Source organism: Larimichthys crocea, chromosome X, assembly GCF_000972845.2.
Source record: "Larimichthys crocea isolate SSNF chromosome X, L_crocea_2.0, whole genome shotgun sequence".
Lineage (NCBI taxonomy): Eukaryota > Metazoa > Chordata > Actinopteri > Sciaenidae > Larimichthys > Larimichthys crocea.
The window spans coordinates 20576909-20595626 of NC_040020.1; the positions used below are offsets into that span (position 1 = coordinate 20576909).

At 40.7% G+C, this 18718-nt stretch overlaps 1 protein-coding gene across 5 annotated transcripts in view; it reads left to right on the forward strand.

Annotated features, from left to right (window-relative positions):
- Positions 1-18718, forward strand: part of LOC104921546 (endonuclease V) — a 66119-nt gene that overhangs the window by 9450 nt on the left and 37951 nt on the right. For all 5 annotated transcript variants that reach the window (XM_027283114.1, XM_027283115.1, XM_027283116.1 and 2 more), the window contains exons 5-7: positions 308-420; positions 6723-6791; positions 6974-7096. In XM_027283114.1, coding sequence (XP_027138915.1) covers positions 308-420; positions 6723-6791; positions 6974-7096 — 305 coding nt within the window. The remainder of the gene's footprint in view (positions 1-307; positions 421-6722; positions 6792-6973; positions 7097-18718) is intronic.

Below are 18718 nucleotides of genomic sequence, written 5' to 3' on the forward strand. Positions count from 1 at the left end.
TGCAAATAGTTTGTTGACAAAATTATATAATTCAGTGAGGTAAGTATTAACTAAGAAAAATGAGTCAAATCCAATGACAAATGACAAATGTGAGTTTTTACAATTCAGTATGATTATGAATTATTTTGCACCACATACTGAACTGACTCAGTTCATGTCAGCCTAACATTGATATACCGTCATATCAATCGCCGTCAATAAGTGTCTCAGTAAGTAACTGGTAACATGGTTAAGAAATGCATGTATTACAGTGATTTGTATCCAGATTCAGTCTAGATTTGATGATGTCACTGTTCGGACCTTGCAGAGTTCGGCCTGGCATGTCATCTCGGAGTGCTGTCAGGGCTGCCATGTGTTGGTGTGGCCAAGAACCTGCTGCAGGTGCAGGGTGTGTTCAAGAATGAAGAACACCAGTCACAGGTGAGACTAAATTTTAGACCTTTAAACCAGACGTGAACTCACTTTTTATTCCCCCCCCCGTACCTTCTGTGCTGCAGAGCTTTGTGACTGAGTTTCAGCTTAAAGAACTTTAAGGTAAAGCGTACTATGTTACATTTTGTGTTCTTTTTTTGCCGTGTACCAATGCTGTTTCTGTAAAAGAGCCGCCATCCTTGACAAGAGTCAATAGATGAATTATTCAAGTTAGGTTATCAAAGTGTAATCACTTTTTTTCTGATGTTTGTTGCTCACTGCATTTTCTAAAAAAAAGGCAAAGGAATGTCAGAGAGGGACGAAGCAAAGGACAGAATCCTCAGTTACACACTGAGTGTGCATGGGCGTGCGTGGATCTCACACTTCCACTTCTGTCTGTACGCAGATGTGAGCGTGTGTGTTAGTGTGTGTACTGTTTTGATAGTGTGACTTTTACTGCATGCCAAGGCCTCCTTGTGTAGCTAATGCTAATGTGGCTTTTTGAATACAAATCAAGCTGGAGCAAATGCCTATTGGTCAAAGCATACCTATGGGACAGCGAAAACTGGATTTCATTAATATGCAAATGTTCATTTTGTTTCAGTCTGGAGCCTCAGTGACCTGTGAGGTAAAAATAAAAGAAAACTGAAGTTAAATCTGCCTGATAAACAGGCATCTGGCTGGAGTCTAAAGTAAGAGGATAAACAGAGGAAACTGTCTCTCTTTTTCTAATTTAGAGGGATTTGAAGATAAAGACAAGTTGTGGTGTCTGCTGCTTTGATCTTCGATGTGAGAAGCAGAAGATTATTGAACTGCCACACTGTGCATTTGTGCTAATGAATTATATTACAATATTTTCATTTTTTGATCAGATTTGTACATTAGCATACATGTGGACTGTGGATGCGTAAACAAACACTATGTTGTTAATGCGTCTGCCAACCCTCTGGTTTAGAATTGGATCTTCAGTGTTTTGAAGCCCAATTTTTTGGGGGGCTCTGAGATGACAGTGATAATAACTGAGCTCAAGTGCTTTCTCTGAGGAAAATATCATCATGCAAATTCTTTGCAGACAGTAGTATGAGCGTTTGCTGTAATGCTGCTGACAAGTTTCAAAGGGAAGCAGCATGGATGATCATCCGATCCACTGCTAACTCAATTCTCAAGCAGTCAAAAGACTCTCTGCTTATAACCCTCAGTGGTCTCCATGTAGTAGTGTAACACGCTAATTCAATTCTCTACAGAAGGGTAGCCAACTCCCCCAGCTTTGGCGTCACTTCGTCTTGTTGGTTGGTTTTCTGTGCTGAAGGGAGGAACCTGATCTCTTTGTTTACACAGAACATGGTCACCTCTGAGGATACAGTCTCACATATCTACTGATGCTATCTCCGCGCCAGGATCCTAGTGGCTTGGGCATGTTCATTTCAAGTATCGGGTAGCATCAGCATTATACGCCCATGCCGCATCTTTGGGCTGAAGCACATTAGCTTTGCTCAGTTGCATGAAATTTTAGAACTCCCCACCCGTCAATACTGATGTAATTGTCACTCTCTGGGGCTCTGTTTAATTTGTCTACAGGCACGCACAGAATGGCGATGCCTTGAGTCAACACCAGCTTTGGCGTTTGAGTGCTTGGTGGGAAAATTAGCTGGGAAGTAATCTGTGAAACATAAGCCATATCATGCTCCATACAAAATTTCAAAACATGAGATGTTAAGAAATAAAATTAGCGTCTACAGGAACACCTGCACGTACCACTGTCGAGCAATATGCTGCCATACTCAATTAGGTGTCAGAAAGAGTTTCCAAAAACACACTGAGAGTTTTCGGAAAGCAATATGCAGTCTGAGCAGTGAGTGTGAAGGTTACAGAGAGAACTTTCTCTCAGTTGCTGTAATTAAATGTGCGTGCCTTGAGAGTCAAGGTGTTTGTGTATGTCTTTATAGGACACAGGTGCGCAAATCCTCGAAGGTATTACTGTAACAAAATACACTTTGAAGCTAAGATATTGCGTGCATGTATAGTACAAACACAGATGCACGTTTGTGGCACAATAATAAAGTAGTCGCATGGAAAAAATACTGCAAACAAACTTCAAAACTTAAATTCAAAACTCACTTTATTTAGGTTTATATTGAGCGTTCAAACTCTTCTTTAAAATAGTTCAGCGGGGATTATCCTCATATGGTTTCTCTCTAAGAATAAGATGAGCAGATGTAACTGTCTTGTCTGGGTGTATGATAGAGTAAGAACCTGGAGTAAGTAAGCAGTTAGTGGTCAGCGAACAGCAACTTCAGTCTTGTTATAACCAGTGGTGTGGTACAATTGTGCATGTACATACTTTAGAAGAATTCTAAACCATGTGCATAAATGTTTATTTCCTTTCTTCTGAAGACTTAACTTGTGTCTGTGTATATATCTGGAGCCAGCATGTGGTTAGCCTAGCTTTAGCATGAAGATTAAGGAAAGACAACACAACCTCCTGCTTTTGCAATTCCTTTCTGTTTGTGTATGAACAGGATACAACATGTTCATTTGTGAGATTTGGAGTTTTTGACATATTTAGAGCTTTGGAGAGGGCCAGACTACCTGCTTCTACTCTTTATGCTAAGCTAGAAACCACATCTTGATTCTAACCCTGTACTTTGCCACAAAGTCGGCAGACTGAGAAGAACACGAAAACATTCTTCTATTCAGGATTGGGAAGTTACCTGCGATGTTAGCACTGTACTCACATCATTTAAAGGAGCAGTGTGTAGGATTTTAGTGGCATCTAGTGGTGTAGTGTAGATTCCAACCCTGTCGCCTCACTCTGTAGCGTGACAGGGAAACGCTGTGAAACTTGTGAAGAACGTGAAAACCTTATTAGGAGCCAGTGTTTAGTTTGTTACTGTAGAAACATGGTGGTTCCAAAAGTACGATGATTCTTATTTTCAAGTGACTGTACACGAAATAATATGTAGTTGTGCTATATCACTATTTTTATCTATTTCATTTCTGCCATCTTTTGTATGTAGAGCCCTCTAAACCTAACACGCTGGACCTCTGATAAGCCTCAATTTGCCCCATTTGCAGTTACAGATTAAGAGCAGTCCATTAACAAGTCAAGATTAACGAGTGTGATAGTGGCATTGAGTATTATATTCCCTCCACTGGCTTCTTAGACTCGCGGCTCCTGTTCATGTTCTGAATGAAGCTGTAGTTTGAAAAGTTTTAGTTTTTTTCCATTGCAGGAAAATGACACTTGAGTCGTGAAAGAAATCAGATGAAAACAAATGTTCAGTTCCCTCCACAGCCAGTGAGTGCATTAAAGGATGTATGCATCCTTTAGGAGGAAGCAATCCTCTTTACCTGCTCAGTCCATCTGTTACCTGGAGCTGATTGCTCAGATGTAAATATAATGTGTCTGTGATTGAATAGAGGCGAAGGGAGTGCTGGGTGTTTTGAGACGGAACAGAAAGGATAGAAGAGGAGGAAAATGTTTCTTTTCCTCCTGTTTGTCCTCCGTACACTTTGGGAAAATGAAGTCCTTGTTGTTCCTTGCTGCTCAGTGTCCTTCTTGTCAGATCTTACATCTTGTGTATTTGTCTTTCCCTCCTCTCTTTGTCTCTTTTCACCTACAGTGTATCCCTCTTCCTCTACGACTCCATTCCCTCTCACTTTCTTTTCCTCCCATCTAATCTCTCTCTCTCTCTCTCTCTTTGTCGGATACACAGGCTGTAACTCAAACTAGTGTGTTATTGATGACTTGCTCTGTCTTTCTGACTTCTGCTGTTCTGGCTTCAGGCCTGCTCTCACTTTAGAGTAGCCAAACCTCTCTCTCTCTCTCTCTCTCTCTCTCTCTCTCTCTCTCTCTCTCTCTCTCTCTCTCTCTCTCTCTCTCTCTGTCTCTCTGTCTCTCTGTCTCTGTCTCTGTCTCTGTCTCTCTGTCTCTCTCTCTCTCTCTCTGTCTCTCTGTCTCTCTCTCTGTCTCTCTCTCTCTCTCTCTGTCTCTCTGTCTCTGTGTCTCTGTCTCTGTCTCTGTCTCTCTGTCTCTCTCTCTCTCTCTCTCTCTCTCTCTCTCTCACTCACACACACACACACACACACAGAACAAACACAACACAGACAGACAGACAGACAGACAGACAGACAGACAGACAGACAGACAGACAGACAGACAAACACACACACACACTGTTGGCCTCATCCCAGCCGGGATCGGAGGCCCTGTGCGGCCCCTCCTGTCTTTCCTCTGGCTGCTTGCTGTAATCAGTCATACAAGAGCAGACACACCATCCATCATGGAGGCTAAGCTCCCTTCATCGCTCTGCCCCATAACCCACAGCACACCTGTCAACAGCAGCCAACATCACCATGTCTGACTTTGCACCGTCTCTTCAACTGTGTGACCAAAACTTTTAGTTCTTTCTTGGTTTTAAAATGCAGGTAACCTGAGTCCATCCACTAATCACACATCTGAGCTATGGTTTGATTTGACTTATTTATTGTTGGCTACTAATACTAGACTAATAGGAAGCCACCAAGATCGCCCAGTTTCATTTAGACCAATAAATCTGTCGCCACTGTGTTTTTCATTTTATCTGGTGAAAGCTACGATCATTCCCCAGGGGGCATTATTGCATGGCTGTTACTTTGTGCAAGTTGTTGTTATTAATATTATTCAGCCTTTAAAATGGGTTCTGAAAAGGTTTGGTATCTGGCAATATTTAGACACTGCATGTTTTTGTTCCAGGCACGGCAGGGTCATTTTTTTTTTTTCTGATGGTCTGTGTCAGAAACTGTGGCCTTCATTCTGCTGCGCTTCTGCTGACCTGCACCTGGAACTTCTGCAGCCGATAATTATTAGATACTTGGTATTTCTCTCACCATCTTTGAAGACTGAATAACATATGAGGGAAACGATCAAGGGTCAGCTGTAGCCGAGCAGAATGAAGGCCACTTTGTTTGTGGCGGACAGAAAATGTGACCCCAGTGCACCTGGAAATTAAACAAAAATATGCAGCATCTAAACATTGTCAGACATTTGGCCTGTGTTTCACCTGTAGAGCCCTACTGTCATACAGGAGTACATGCTGCAGCACCAGCAGACTGAGGTTGACAAAACACAGCAAAGAAAGCATCAGATTTACTCATATGATGCTTTAGAATATGTAACAAACCCCATCAGCTCATAATTTAAAGATATAGGATTGGATTTAATAATAAAATGTCTCTGCAGAAGTTATACACAGCAGAGCTTTTGGAACAAATTCAACAGTTAGTGTTGGCTTATGAAATATAGACATTTTTCACAGCAGCCGTTTTTATATGAAATAGTAAACACAGGTGTTATCAATGATACTAATTAAGGTCCCGTTCCATTCAGCTCAAACAGAGTCAGCGTGCTGCTGTGTTGCTCACTGGAAAGTCTCTGCTGCAATGAATGGAACTGAACCTTAATTAGTATCATTGGCCTGTGTTTACTATTTTATGTCAAAATGGCTGCTGTGAAAAAGGTCTATTATATTTTGAGCTTTGTCAGGTTACAGAAGAAAAAAATATTTAAAATGTAAAACATTTTTATCCACAAAATCGAAGTGTTAAAAATGTCCCCATGGATGAATTATTATTGACCATCATGATTTTAAGTTACTTTGTTTAGCTTGGGTGGTTGTTTGTAGTTTTAGCTGTTTTTTGAAAGTATTAGGGATTTTCCAGACACAATTTAAAATTTGACAATTTGGGGTAAAAATATTTTTGTGGGAAAAAAGACATTTATTGCTTTTTCTTCTTCTTTTTACTATTTTACAAAGTTTTGCAAAAATGTAGATACAACTTTTTTTTTGTCTGATTTCTGGACATTTTCAAAACATTTTGACTTTTATTTATTTATTTATTTTAAACAACATTTTGACACTTTCAATACTTTTTAGAAAGTTGTTTATCCTAATCAAATTCCACAGCACAGGCAGTTTGAGCTGGTTGTTCCAATCAGTGAAATCTGCCGCCATAGTGTTGTAATGAGAAAAACCTCTGACCTACTCAGATGGCAAATTCAGCTCTTTTTTGCATTGCAATGTGATGTGTAATGTAATGCAGTTCACTGATAATATTGTTGGAACACTATGCATGTTGTCAATCAAGAATTTGCCATCCTCCAAAAAATAGTATGTTCTATATTTGGAGGTTTGAAACAAACCATAGCAGAGATGAAAGTCGCACAGATTTTAAAGAATCCCATCAGAGTAAGAAGCCTCCACAGCAGGTTAATAGTTTGTTCCAGCTGTACATCTTTTTTGACTTTGATTTCTGTTTCTTTGCCTCCACAGATAGCTGCTTTGCAGAAAGGAGGAGACAGCTTCCCACTCACAGCCGCCTCAGGCAAAGTGCTGGGAAAGGTGCGGCAAAGGACAGACACACAAAAAGAGATACAAATACTTTTAACAAAGGGGTTGTTGTGTTGCTTCCTGGCTTCAAAGAACACCACACGAAAAGTCAAACTGGACAAAATGTGTATGACAATAACAATAACAGAGAGACGAATGTGTGAAAGTTACTTGATGTTTGTATTTGTGTCCAGGCATTGCGAAGCTCTGACAAGAGCTCTAAGCCGGTGTACGTGTCCGTCGGCCACAAAATTAGTGTGGACACAGCTGTACGCCTCACACACTCCTGCTGCCGCTACAGAGTTCCAGAGCCATCACACACACACACACACACACACACACACACACACACACACACACACACACACACACCACACCAGACACACACACACACACTCACTGACAGTCCACTAATCATGACATCCTGTAGAAAAGAGCAAGGAGCAAAAGATTCAGTGACCAGATGAAACAAACTCCTCAGCTGTGAGGCAGATCCCATCACTTGTGTAACAGCATCCTGCTGCGAGGCGAGGAGGTGTGAGCATCACGCTGTGTGCTGCTTTTCAGCAGTGGAAACTGCGAGATTTGTCAAACCAGAGGGAACAATGTATGAAACCAAATTAGAGATGCTCAGACTTTTTTTTTTTTAGACATTTAGACTTTTTGAGCTTTATTTGACAGAGACAGTGAAGAGTGACAGGAATGTGGCGAGAGAGAGATGGGGAATGACAGGTGGGAAAGAGCCACAGGTTGGATTCAAACCCTGGGCTGCCGCGGCAAGGACTGAGCTTTCGTACATGGGGCGGCTGCTCTACCAACTGAGCTAAACCACACCCCAGCAATACTCAGACCTTTGAGGGTATTTTTAAAAAAAATTACAGTAGAAATGCAGAAAACCAGTTATGCAGTGTTAATTGTCAGAGAGTGGTCCTGCACTGTTTCTGTGTGACAGTGAAGATTTTTAGCTCCAAGGCAAACAATTTTTTTGTTTGCCTTGGAGCTAAAAATCTTATTACCCATGCTGTTTCTCTTACTGTCTTGCTGTCCTTGTCCTAAAAATGTGTTTGCACTGACAGCATTGTGAAGGTGTGTTGACAGCACTGATGACAAGGTATCATGAAAATGCTTATAATAATCATGATGTTCTGCTCACTGACTGAGAACGTCTTGTTGGTCACATATATTTACTGTATATTTATTTAAGCACAGTGTGCAAATCACTGGCCTCATCATTCGATTATGACTCACCTGTCAATGACAATCTGGGAAATAAGCAGCAGCCAAACGCTGGTGAAATGCTGCCTGGTAGATTTCAGACACAAAATAATGATTTGTTATTGAGGCTGGTGAATTTGAACACCACATTATCTCAGAGGCTGGCAGATGTTCACATTTTAAAAAGTTAATTTCCAACCCTGAGAACGTATCAGTACTCAGTTCTCTATATTACTGATCGTAGATGCTTTTTCATCAGTTAGCACAAGCAGTCAGATAAATCTGAACTCTCTTATTATTCAGAAATTGCTTTCATAAATCAGACTGCAGCAGTCTATAATCTAAAAAGCGGCATGTTTACCACCAGTATCTCTTCTTTCTGAGTTGACAGCACCTCTTCAGTTCTTGGCTGATTAGCTTCTCAGTTCTTTATGGTTGCAGATGATAGTTCAGGTTGAAACCTGCTAACATGGTTCCTTTAAATTTAAAGTATTTCATTTTTTGGCAAATTTTACACAAAATGTCAGTGGTGCCCAATTTGTGTTTCCCAGGTAGTGGTTCTCAGATGTGTGTTTTTTAGTGACATTATTTAGAAACTGATATTTTTGTAATCTAGAGACCCCAGTTTGAGAGTGTAATACCACTCTTGTAAATATAAACAGCTGTACACAAGTATTTCTTATGATTTTATTACTTATGATCTAAAAACTAGCGAGTCAACAGCCAAACATCAAGCGAGTGCAACAACACAAGACACAGCAGCAGCTAATATTACTGACTAGTCCAGTAGCAGTCAGCCCAGCTCGGCGTCTGTCTTTCAGACTTTTATTTCACCAAACTCACCAGTGACTAAAAGTCAGTCCCAGAACGGTTTCTTGCTCCATCACTCTCCTTTTCTCATCTTAGCTTCCTCCGTCAACGTCCTCTTCCGTCTCTTCCCCTCTGCCAATATGTCTATAGAGGCTGTTGAGCCCTGTTGCATTTTCCTACTAGCGTAACTCTGGTTGACAACAGCTACACTCACCATCAGCATTCCCACTCATCCTGGACCCGTAAACCTCCTTGTCGTGTTGGTCCAAAGCGCCTGTTGTACAAACCCTAACACTCCCCTGGTGCTCTGAACTCATAGTCCAGGCAGCCCGGCTAACAAACTGAGCTAGCTACTCACTATCCATCAGGAAATTCTGTAAATCACAGAGTTGAAGCGGTCAGGCAGAGCAGCCGGTGGGCATCAGAGGGAAAGCTGCAAACATTTCCTCCATAAAATATGATGTAGTTTTACCAAAATCAGTGAAACGGATGCTGTTGTGTGACCTAGTGCCGTAAAGCCTTAAGTATTTCTTGTGGTTGTACGCAGTGTACAAAGTTAGATAGTGTAGAAACAGATGTACAAGCACAGAGTGGGAATGACAGAGAACCCTAACCCTATCAAAAAGCAGCTCGTACAACACTTCAGTGCCTGATAAACAACAAGATGACAAGAACAGTTCTTGATGTTTTCATATCTAACATACACACGACACATTAAAAGAGAAACCCGTATCAATGAGTGAAGCAACATAACATATGCCGATGCTTCCATACTGACTAGTTTGAGTATTAAAGATATCAGATGCTATTGCTTTTCATAATCATCACATCAACCCAACTGAACACCCATAGGTTATTGTACAGTGACATGTTAAACAGCAGTCTCCACTACCATCATCAAACCACCACAATGAGGGAATATCATCAGGAGGAATGATTCATCCGTCCAGTAGTGACTGATACAATAAAAAACAAGGAGCATTGAAGCTGCTCTGGAAGCCTGTGGTGAACCAACACATCACTAAGACATTTTATGGATCCTATTGAGTCATTTGAACCCTGTCGCTTTTCACAGGTTCGAATGGGCATCAGTGAAATATAGATTCCTGGTGTATGTGACATGTTCTTTGAATTCAGGCTGCAGCAGCATAAACTGTGAAGGATTACATCAAGGAGACTGACTCTATGCTTTGTTACTCACATAAAAAAGCATAGAAACACACCATTCATCTTTTATTTTTTACCTTTCTTCTTTGCTGATGTCATGAAACTACTACTATTTTTAGTCAATTTCAATTAAATTTTATTTATATAGCACCAAAGCATAACAAAGGTTATCCCATGACACTTTCCGTACAGAGCAGGTCTGACTGTACTCTATAATATTATTTACAGAGACCCAACAATTCCTACCATGAGCAAGCACTTGGCAACGTTGGCGAGGAGAAACTTCCTTTTAAGAGGCATAAACCTGGAATTTTCTTTGTTACTCCAGCAATTCTATACTTGTCTCAGTCCAGTAGCTGTTTTTTGACAGTTACATAAACTTCATAATCTTCATAACTCCTTTTTTCTTTTTTACTTTTGGATAAATGAATGAATGAAACAAATCCGGCAGCCTCAAAAAGCAGTTTAGTAACATAAGTTATACTACTCGCCAAATCTCATAAAATGTGCACCTACTCATGAACAGATGTCATTCATCAAGTTGAAACACATTATCCAAAGTACAACTCCACTGCCAAGTTATTTCAGTGATTTAGGTGTGTCGCTGAGTGCATGCAAGTCAAACAAGTAATGACAAAGTTGTGACAGTGTCTCAGAAAGTCTGAAAGTTCAGTTTCAGAAACGTCATCATCACAAGATGTTTTGAGGGGGGAAAAAAAAAACTTGACTTCACCTGAACTCAATCCTCGGGCTCCTTTTCTTTCTGCCACTAGGCTGTGCTGTGCTTCTGCTGTTCGCTGTGCTTTTACCTCCACTGACAAACATACATCCACACACATGCACACACACGGGCATCTCAAAATCAGTTTTTCTCCAGGGGAGCTGCAGTAGCAGCAGCTAACTCATCCCCTCCTGTGTGTGTGTTTATTTCATCAAAGTGTGAGTGAATGTGTTGACCTGGTAGGAGGAGTAGGAGGTGGAGGAAGCTCCGGGAGCAGCATGTGGACATCAGAGAGAACTGGGGACACTCTCACCTTCCTCTGTCCACTGGTACCTCTATCTTTATCTTTACTCTGTCCAATTGTTTTCCTTTCTCTCCCTGACTTTCCACGTTCCTACATTTATTCATTCATTTATTTATTTTCCATCTCCCACTTTGCCCTGTTTTCTCTCCCCCCTCTCCTCTCTAACACAGATATTTTCTATTCTCTCTATCGCTGACATCACAGAAAAAAACTCCCTTGTAGATCCAGCTCTGGTGAGCGTCGTGTTTGGAGTTGAACTCTGTGTTTACGTCGTTCTTTCGTGGGCAGAGCAGGATTCATGTCCCTGAGGCCTGTGAAACCTCAGTCACAAGTTGTGGAGAAGAGATCAAAAAGCTGTCAATCTCACAGGAAGACAGTCGGGGTTACATAACAGTTGTGTTTTTGAAGTTTCAAGATACAAAAAGAGGAGCTGCAGTATTTTGCTTCTTTGTCCAGACACTCATTATGGTAGACTCATGGTGTACACGCAGACACACACACACACGACATAGACCTGCTAACAAAAAGTTGTGTTGTGGTTTGTGTTTAGTTGTAGATCACTGCAATCCACAGCGCTCTGTGACACACACTCCTGAGCTTTAAGTCCTGCATTACAAACTGTGTGCATGAAGTTGAAAGACACGTCAGGGGTTCTAATGATCACAAATTTGCTTCATTTCCACACTTCAAGTATTTTAATGGCCTGTGTGAGCTGTGTATTGCAGCCACTGCTGCAGCTGCTGCTGTTGTCCAGGTTGGAAACAGCCAAACTACAACCCAGATTTCAAAAACCTTCAACTGCATATAGTACAAAGACAAGATATGTAATGTTTATACTGATAAACACCTGTAAATATTCAATCATTCTGAATTTAATGACTGCAACATGTTTTTAAAAAGTTGGGACAGAAAATTACCACCCAAAACCACCTGATGGGAACATTCCACGAGTAAACAGATTACAGCCTCACAATTTACTTTATAAACTTTATGTATTTGGAGTGCTGCTTCATTCAGTCTATAAAATGTCCCAAATACTCTCAGGTTCTCATCATATTACTAATTGAAAACCCAGTTATTTTTTTTGAAAACAAAGCTTCTTTTGTTCACCCAACAGCCCAAAGCTCAACAATATTCAATTTACTATGAAATTGCTTAGTAAATAGAAATAGAAAAAGATAATTAGGACAAAATTTCTGTACACCAGGGGGTTTTATTGATAGGTACGTCCAAAAAACAAAACTAGGCTTCTCCTTATTATACTTTATTAATGGTGTTTCATCTTCAGATCTATATGAGGTGATTCAGATGTTTGTGTCCATGAATTTTTCCCGATGGAGGTGTCAGGACGAAACATCCCTAATACAGTGAGGCGTCATTGTGCAGGAATTTTTTGCTCTGTTTCTATGAAATTATCAACAAAAGACAAATCCTAATATTGAGAAACTTCAGAAAAAGTAATTTTGTAGTTGTTTTGATTTTGTAGAAGGCACAAATGATGTTTTGATTTCTTACAGGGTGTCAGGTGTTACTTAAAGTTTTAATACTCAGCGATCATGACTTGCAGATGTAAAGCGATCTGCATCTTCATGGCATCACAGCAGCTGGGTGTTCATTTTCAAAAACACTAGGTAGAAATCATATCTTTACTGCTCTGGTTCCTTTCCCCTCTCCTTAAGCTCTCTACTATCTAATAAGATCCTCTCACTTTACATCCTGACTGAGATAAACTCCTCCCTCCACAGTTTCAGAGGTATGGAGAGAGAGAGACAGATGAAAAGGAAAAGATGACATCATGGTTGGATTCTGCAGTGAAAGCTCATGTGTGAAAGCACTGCAGCAGAATCATGTATATACCTCCAGCTCAAACTAATTCACGCCCCATCTCGGTCGTGCTCCCTCACACCATTAAATTCTCACACTCCATCTGTGTCACACGGTATATTCGATAAAGAAAAGAAAACGTGATGGGATGTAGAAGGCAAGCAGACACCTGCCTCGGCTCATCTCTGCGGTCAGCGTGACCACGAGAGAGTGATGGCCAGAGGTCAGGCAGACGGAGCTGAAACATCACGGGGATGTTGCATTAGTGGCCCCTCCGGTCCCTACAGACACTCGTTGTGGGCTTTGGCTCATTGTCTCTGCTCATAGAAATTAATGTCTCAAAACTTGGCAGTGTTTCACACTTATCTGGGGTTTTTACTGGCATGCTGCCATCACCTGAGGTGGGACCGACTCTTGTGTTCATGTGTTAATGCTGATTAGCAGAGTTGACTTTAATCTTGAGGCAGTGTGATAATAACATTAACCTCACATTTGCATATTTAACTACAAATCTCAAAAGGACAAAAGATCCAGGAAAACTGTTGAAAATGGGCTAAGTTGTTCTCAACGTAGAATACACACACTTCAGATCTCTTCAGGTAATTAATGCTTCTACTTATTTTAATCCTACCTTTCATTTATTATGGTTCTACAGACAGCATCTGTGCTCTGTTGAGGTAACTATCCATCATAACAGGTCCATATTTTCCTTATAGTTTCTTAGGAATCTTCCTAGAAAGAACTTATTTTGGGAACAATTATATGTAAAATAGAGAGTTCAATATTGCCAAGGCTGCATAATGTAATGCAAAAAAACAAATTTGTCTGCAGACCAGCAGACAACATATATGAAGAATAAAGTTTGCAATAACAAACGTCATAAAAGTTATTTCTATAGACTTTGTATGGAGTTTATGGGACCATTTTAAGAGTTAATTGATCTTTTAAACCATTCTCCAAGCAAAAATGCCAAATATTTGCTGGCTAATATGAAAATGTGCTGGTTTTCACTGTTCAGTATCCTTTTAAACTAAAAGTCTTTTCTTCTCTGCTTTCTCAAACAAGACCTTGAGTAAGCCATGAGAAACTGAACTCTTCATAATTTCCTAACATTGTACAGACTAAAAGATTGATTGATTCAACGATAATGAAAATGATTTTTAGCTTCAGCCATAGAGAGGCCTTTTCATAGATAAAAATATTAAGATACCTAAATTATGAATAGTTTTGTTCAGTCAGACAGTCTGCAGTTGATGTCTGGATTAGATGTTGTTGTATTGCTCTATTCACATCTGATAAAAGTGTAAGACATGCCTGAAGGACTCCAGTGTCTTTTAATTCTTACCAACTTCCAATTTTTTTACCAGAAGCTTTCATGAAATTATCAACAAACAATCAAGCATTACCAAGAGAGTAATCTCTTTTCCCTCCTCCGTGTTCAACCATGAATCATGCAACTCTGCGGTCAGAGGCAACTTCTCCTGACCTTTCTGCTCAGACCTATTATACACAGATACACAAAACATGTACACACAGTTCATCCACAGACACACATAAAAGCCTGTACAAATTCCCACAAGACATCTCCTTCCTTCCTTTCCTTCAGCAGTCAGTTAAAAGCTCTAATGGACAGCTGAATTACTGAAGCCTAATTCTCTCTAAGCTAATGTTCCCTGACAAACATACTGCTCCTCTGTCAGTCATGCTCACTTAAAATTAACAGGCGTGTCTGTTGGCTCTAAAGAATAAAAGAAAAATGGATTGCAGATAAATGCCCTTTGAATTTAGCAGCTTCAGATACTTCCTCCTCTTTGAAAAACAGATTTTCTTACAATGAGAACAAGTATACTGTTGCCTATATTTGGTCATGACTTTATATGTGGTCATCAGTATTTACACACAAACTCTAAGATGTTGTCTGTTGTCAGTAGTTCTAGCTGCATGCATTTTTTTTTGTGTCCCGCAAAAGGCTCAAAGGAGATAAACCCATGTGTGGTCGTGTTTTTCTGTCTGTCATACATTCAGTTTCTGTTCAGGATCAGCTGAATTGGTCTGATTACTTTTGATGTGTGTTGAATTTATAAAAAAGAGATATTCTATAACACAAAATAACTCCAAACTCCGCCAGTGTTATGAAATGATATATACTTCCTGTTTCCTAAGTGGGTGGTGTCTCTTTGCCCCTGATCTTCCTCATTTGGAAGTGTGAACGTTGTGTGGATGGATAAACCAGGTTGTGCTGTGCCAGAGATGGTTTTAGAAAGTTTTAGTCCAGTTGTTATAGAGCACCAACAGAAAGAAAAGGTATCTGTGTTGCCAGATCTTGCCAGCGTGTGTTGCTGCTGGGACAGAGACAGGTTTGTTTGGAAGATATGTGGGCTGTGAAAAATGAATCCAATATTTACTTCAGTGACTCTTCTTCATTCACTTCTCCCATTACAGTCAAAAGACTCAGGACCTTCTACTCCTCTCCTATAGGGGAGTGACAGTGGCTAAATCCACATGACACAGATACAGGAAGTTTCAGTGAAGCATCTCTTTTTTTAACTGTCTTGGGAAATATCGCACACTGTAACATAATCAGTTCAGTACACTCAAACTTTACTTTAACTGTTTTCTGGCTTTAGAACATGTCATGGATCATTTTTCACTGGTTTTATCTTTAGTGTAGTTGTAAGTAAACACAGTGAAACTCATTTTTGTTGTTTCCTGTTTGTGATCCCATTCCACTCAGTCACGTCTCTTAACAGTGTCTAGAATTCAGTGCTATTTAGCAGTGAGGTTGTTGATTGCAACCAACTAAAGACCCCTCACGTCACCCCCTTGTTCCAAGCTTTAGGCCAAACTAAAGTGGCCATGAAAAGCTTGTGAAAAACATGCAGTCCCCATCTACTGTATTGCCTGTGTGTCGGCTTGTTCATCTGGCAGGTCAACACACAGATTCTTATTTTCAGGTAATTCTAGACAATATTGTATTATATTTCTGCCAATAATCTTCATGGGTATTGTTATGGAATTTTCTGTCCTTAGGTCACACGAGGTCACGTGTGGGCCTTGAGGTCCTCAGCAGTATTAGTTTGGCTTTGATTGGGAACAGTAGGTGCCAGTCTATCTCAACACTGTGGTGGCCTGGGTTGAAGAAACCTGTTGCTGCCTGCTTAGACATAATACATAGCTTGTCATTGACGTTCCAATCTGCATAAACAGACATCTGTGTCTCCAGACTAGAATATGCTGACAATAACACCTCCATGTGTAAAAACATTCTCTTTGACTAATTCTGGGCGTGTAGTATTTGTGGTGTTACCTTGGGGTTTAAAGTCGATCCACTAGCACAAAATGTGAGACCGACTCAGGCACTTCTGATGAACTTTGAGAGTGTCTCTAATTCTCCTTGATCAAGCGTCAATAAATAATTCAGCATAAGACATCAGAGGCTCCTGAACACTTTCTTCCTTCCTGACCTCACCATTGACCTTTGACCAGCAATTTCTCCACAACAGGTATTACACACTGGACCTTGATTAAAGACGATCTTGGAAAACAAAAGGGCCACGATGGACGATGGCTGCTGTTTAATATTTAGATTTTAAGATTTTTTTGATTCTTAGATGAAGAACAGACTTAAAACTTAAACTCCAGCCCTGATTTAAGATGCTTTGTCATTTCAATGGACAGATGAAACATCTTCAGAGCTAAAATCTGTACAGGTTTGTGTCGTGTGTAGTCCCCGGCTACATGAAGTCCGATGGTCATTATCTCCAGGCTTAAATCCAACACTCTCCAGCCCCCTCTTCTTCCTCCTACTTCACACACACTGATGGGAACACATCCACTTGTAATAGGACTCTGAGGAGCTGCCTGAGACGTACAGTAACAGCCTTTTTCCAGAGATCTCCTCTCTGTCTGAGTGCTTTGCACTGAACGGAAGTCACTAATTATTTTCCAGCCCCTCCAACAACAATCACCTGTACACTGCTGGCTCTCTGTGCTGCCCAGTGTGTCTGTAAAATCACTCCATACAGAACTGTAAAAAGTCTCTGTGTAGTTCAAAGTTTTTCTACCTTTCTAACACACTGTTTCCTGGAATCATCAGAGGGGTTTGACTGGAGCTGAAGTTTTTCCATGGCAGCATCAAAACAATTTCCCCGTAGAGCTTGCCATGCTAAAATACATCTTCCTTCTCAGTTCTGTTCTGCCTTTGTATATCGGATGTGCACTTTCAATAAATGTGGCTCCACGCTCCAGTCTCCATTTTGGGTTTCCATACATCCCCTCATGCAGGAAGACAGGACAGCTCTACAGCTGCACTCCCAGATTGCAAAAACAGATGGAATTTCAATGTGACTGATAGGTGACGGGGAGCCTGCATGCATAGAATAAAAGAGATTGAGGACTGCTTTTTGTGTTTCAGAGAGAGATATTGCTGATGTAGGTGTTTGTGTGCAGATATTGAAGAGCAGGATATATAGGGCAGGGATTTGTTGTTATTTGTTTTTAGCGCTGCAGTCTGCAGATGCAAGAATTCTTTTTGCACCCCAGTAGGCCATAATTAAATGCATGTTTTCTTTCTGTATGTGTGTGTGTGTGTGCGTGTGTGTGTCAGGTGCATGTTGCTTGCTTTTGACGAGTCCCCACTTTTTCAACTTCCTCTCACCTCGTTGTTCTCCTCGACTTTGTTCGTCCTCGCTGTACTGTGTTTCTCTTCTCGCCGCCTTCTCTCATCCATCCATCCATCTATCTCCACCCCACCCCCACCCACCCGTTGCTCCATCGCCACTCTCTGAATAATTCAGGCCTGCAGAGCTAGTGTATTTTTGGTTGTTGTCACCTCTGCAGTAACACAAACAAAACCCATACCAGTGAGCACGCACACATACACACGTATGCATGCGGCGGAGCTAGCACGCGCACACACCCTGATTCACACAAACAGCAACAGAAAAGTACCAGACTCTGCAAGACCGCTGAGACCTGCTAAGTACGAAGAATTATCCTTACAGGGATTTCACACCATCACTGTGCTCCACCCTGTCTCGGCTCTGCTGTCCCAGCATTGAATAATAATATGTTTCACTTTACTGTGTCTTTGTCTAACTCAGGAAAGTTAGACAAAGTTTGGTGATAAAATTTGTGTGTTTTTTGGTCACATGGATCCATCTTCACGTTTATTGTTTTTGTGTTTAGGCAGTTACTGAAACATAGCCATAATGGGCTAGTAGTTTCAGATTGCAACTAGCTGAATACCCCTCGAAGAAATGCAAAAAGCACAAAAGGCCCTATCTAGAGCCAGTGTTTAGTTTTTCTGTTCTAGACTACTATAGATATATGGCAGTCCCTGTGGAAGAGGAACCACTGCATCTGTAGCTATAAAAAGGCTCATTCTCAGCTAATGAAAACATAAAAACTCTTATTTTCAGGTGATTTTACACTAATAAAAACATAGTTAATATAAATATTATATTCCATCCATCTGCCCCTTAATGCTACACACTGGACCTTTAAAGGAAATTGATTAAAGAGAATCTTGGTAGACAAAAAGGCTGTGGATCACAAGGGCAGCACTGCAGGTCATACCATGTAGACACAACGCCTCATGTTCAAATTGGCCAGGGGACTTTGCTACATGCTTTGCTGCTACATGTTACACACTGACTTTTGAAGCAAAGATAAAGACTACACATTTATACACCAGGGCCAGCTTGAAATCTGTAGACAACACTAAGACACATTTCAGTACATAAAACCTCCAGGCTCCGCTGCAGCCACTGCGCTTCACAACACTGACTTCAACAGGCATCAACAAAGACTTCTTTTAAAGCTGCAATCAATGATCTTTTTTCTTTTTTGGGAGAAACAAGACAATTAGACAACAACATCACCTCACAAAGTTGGTGA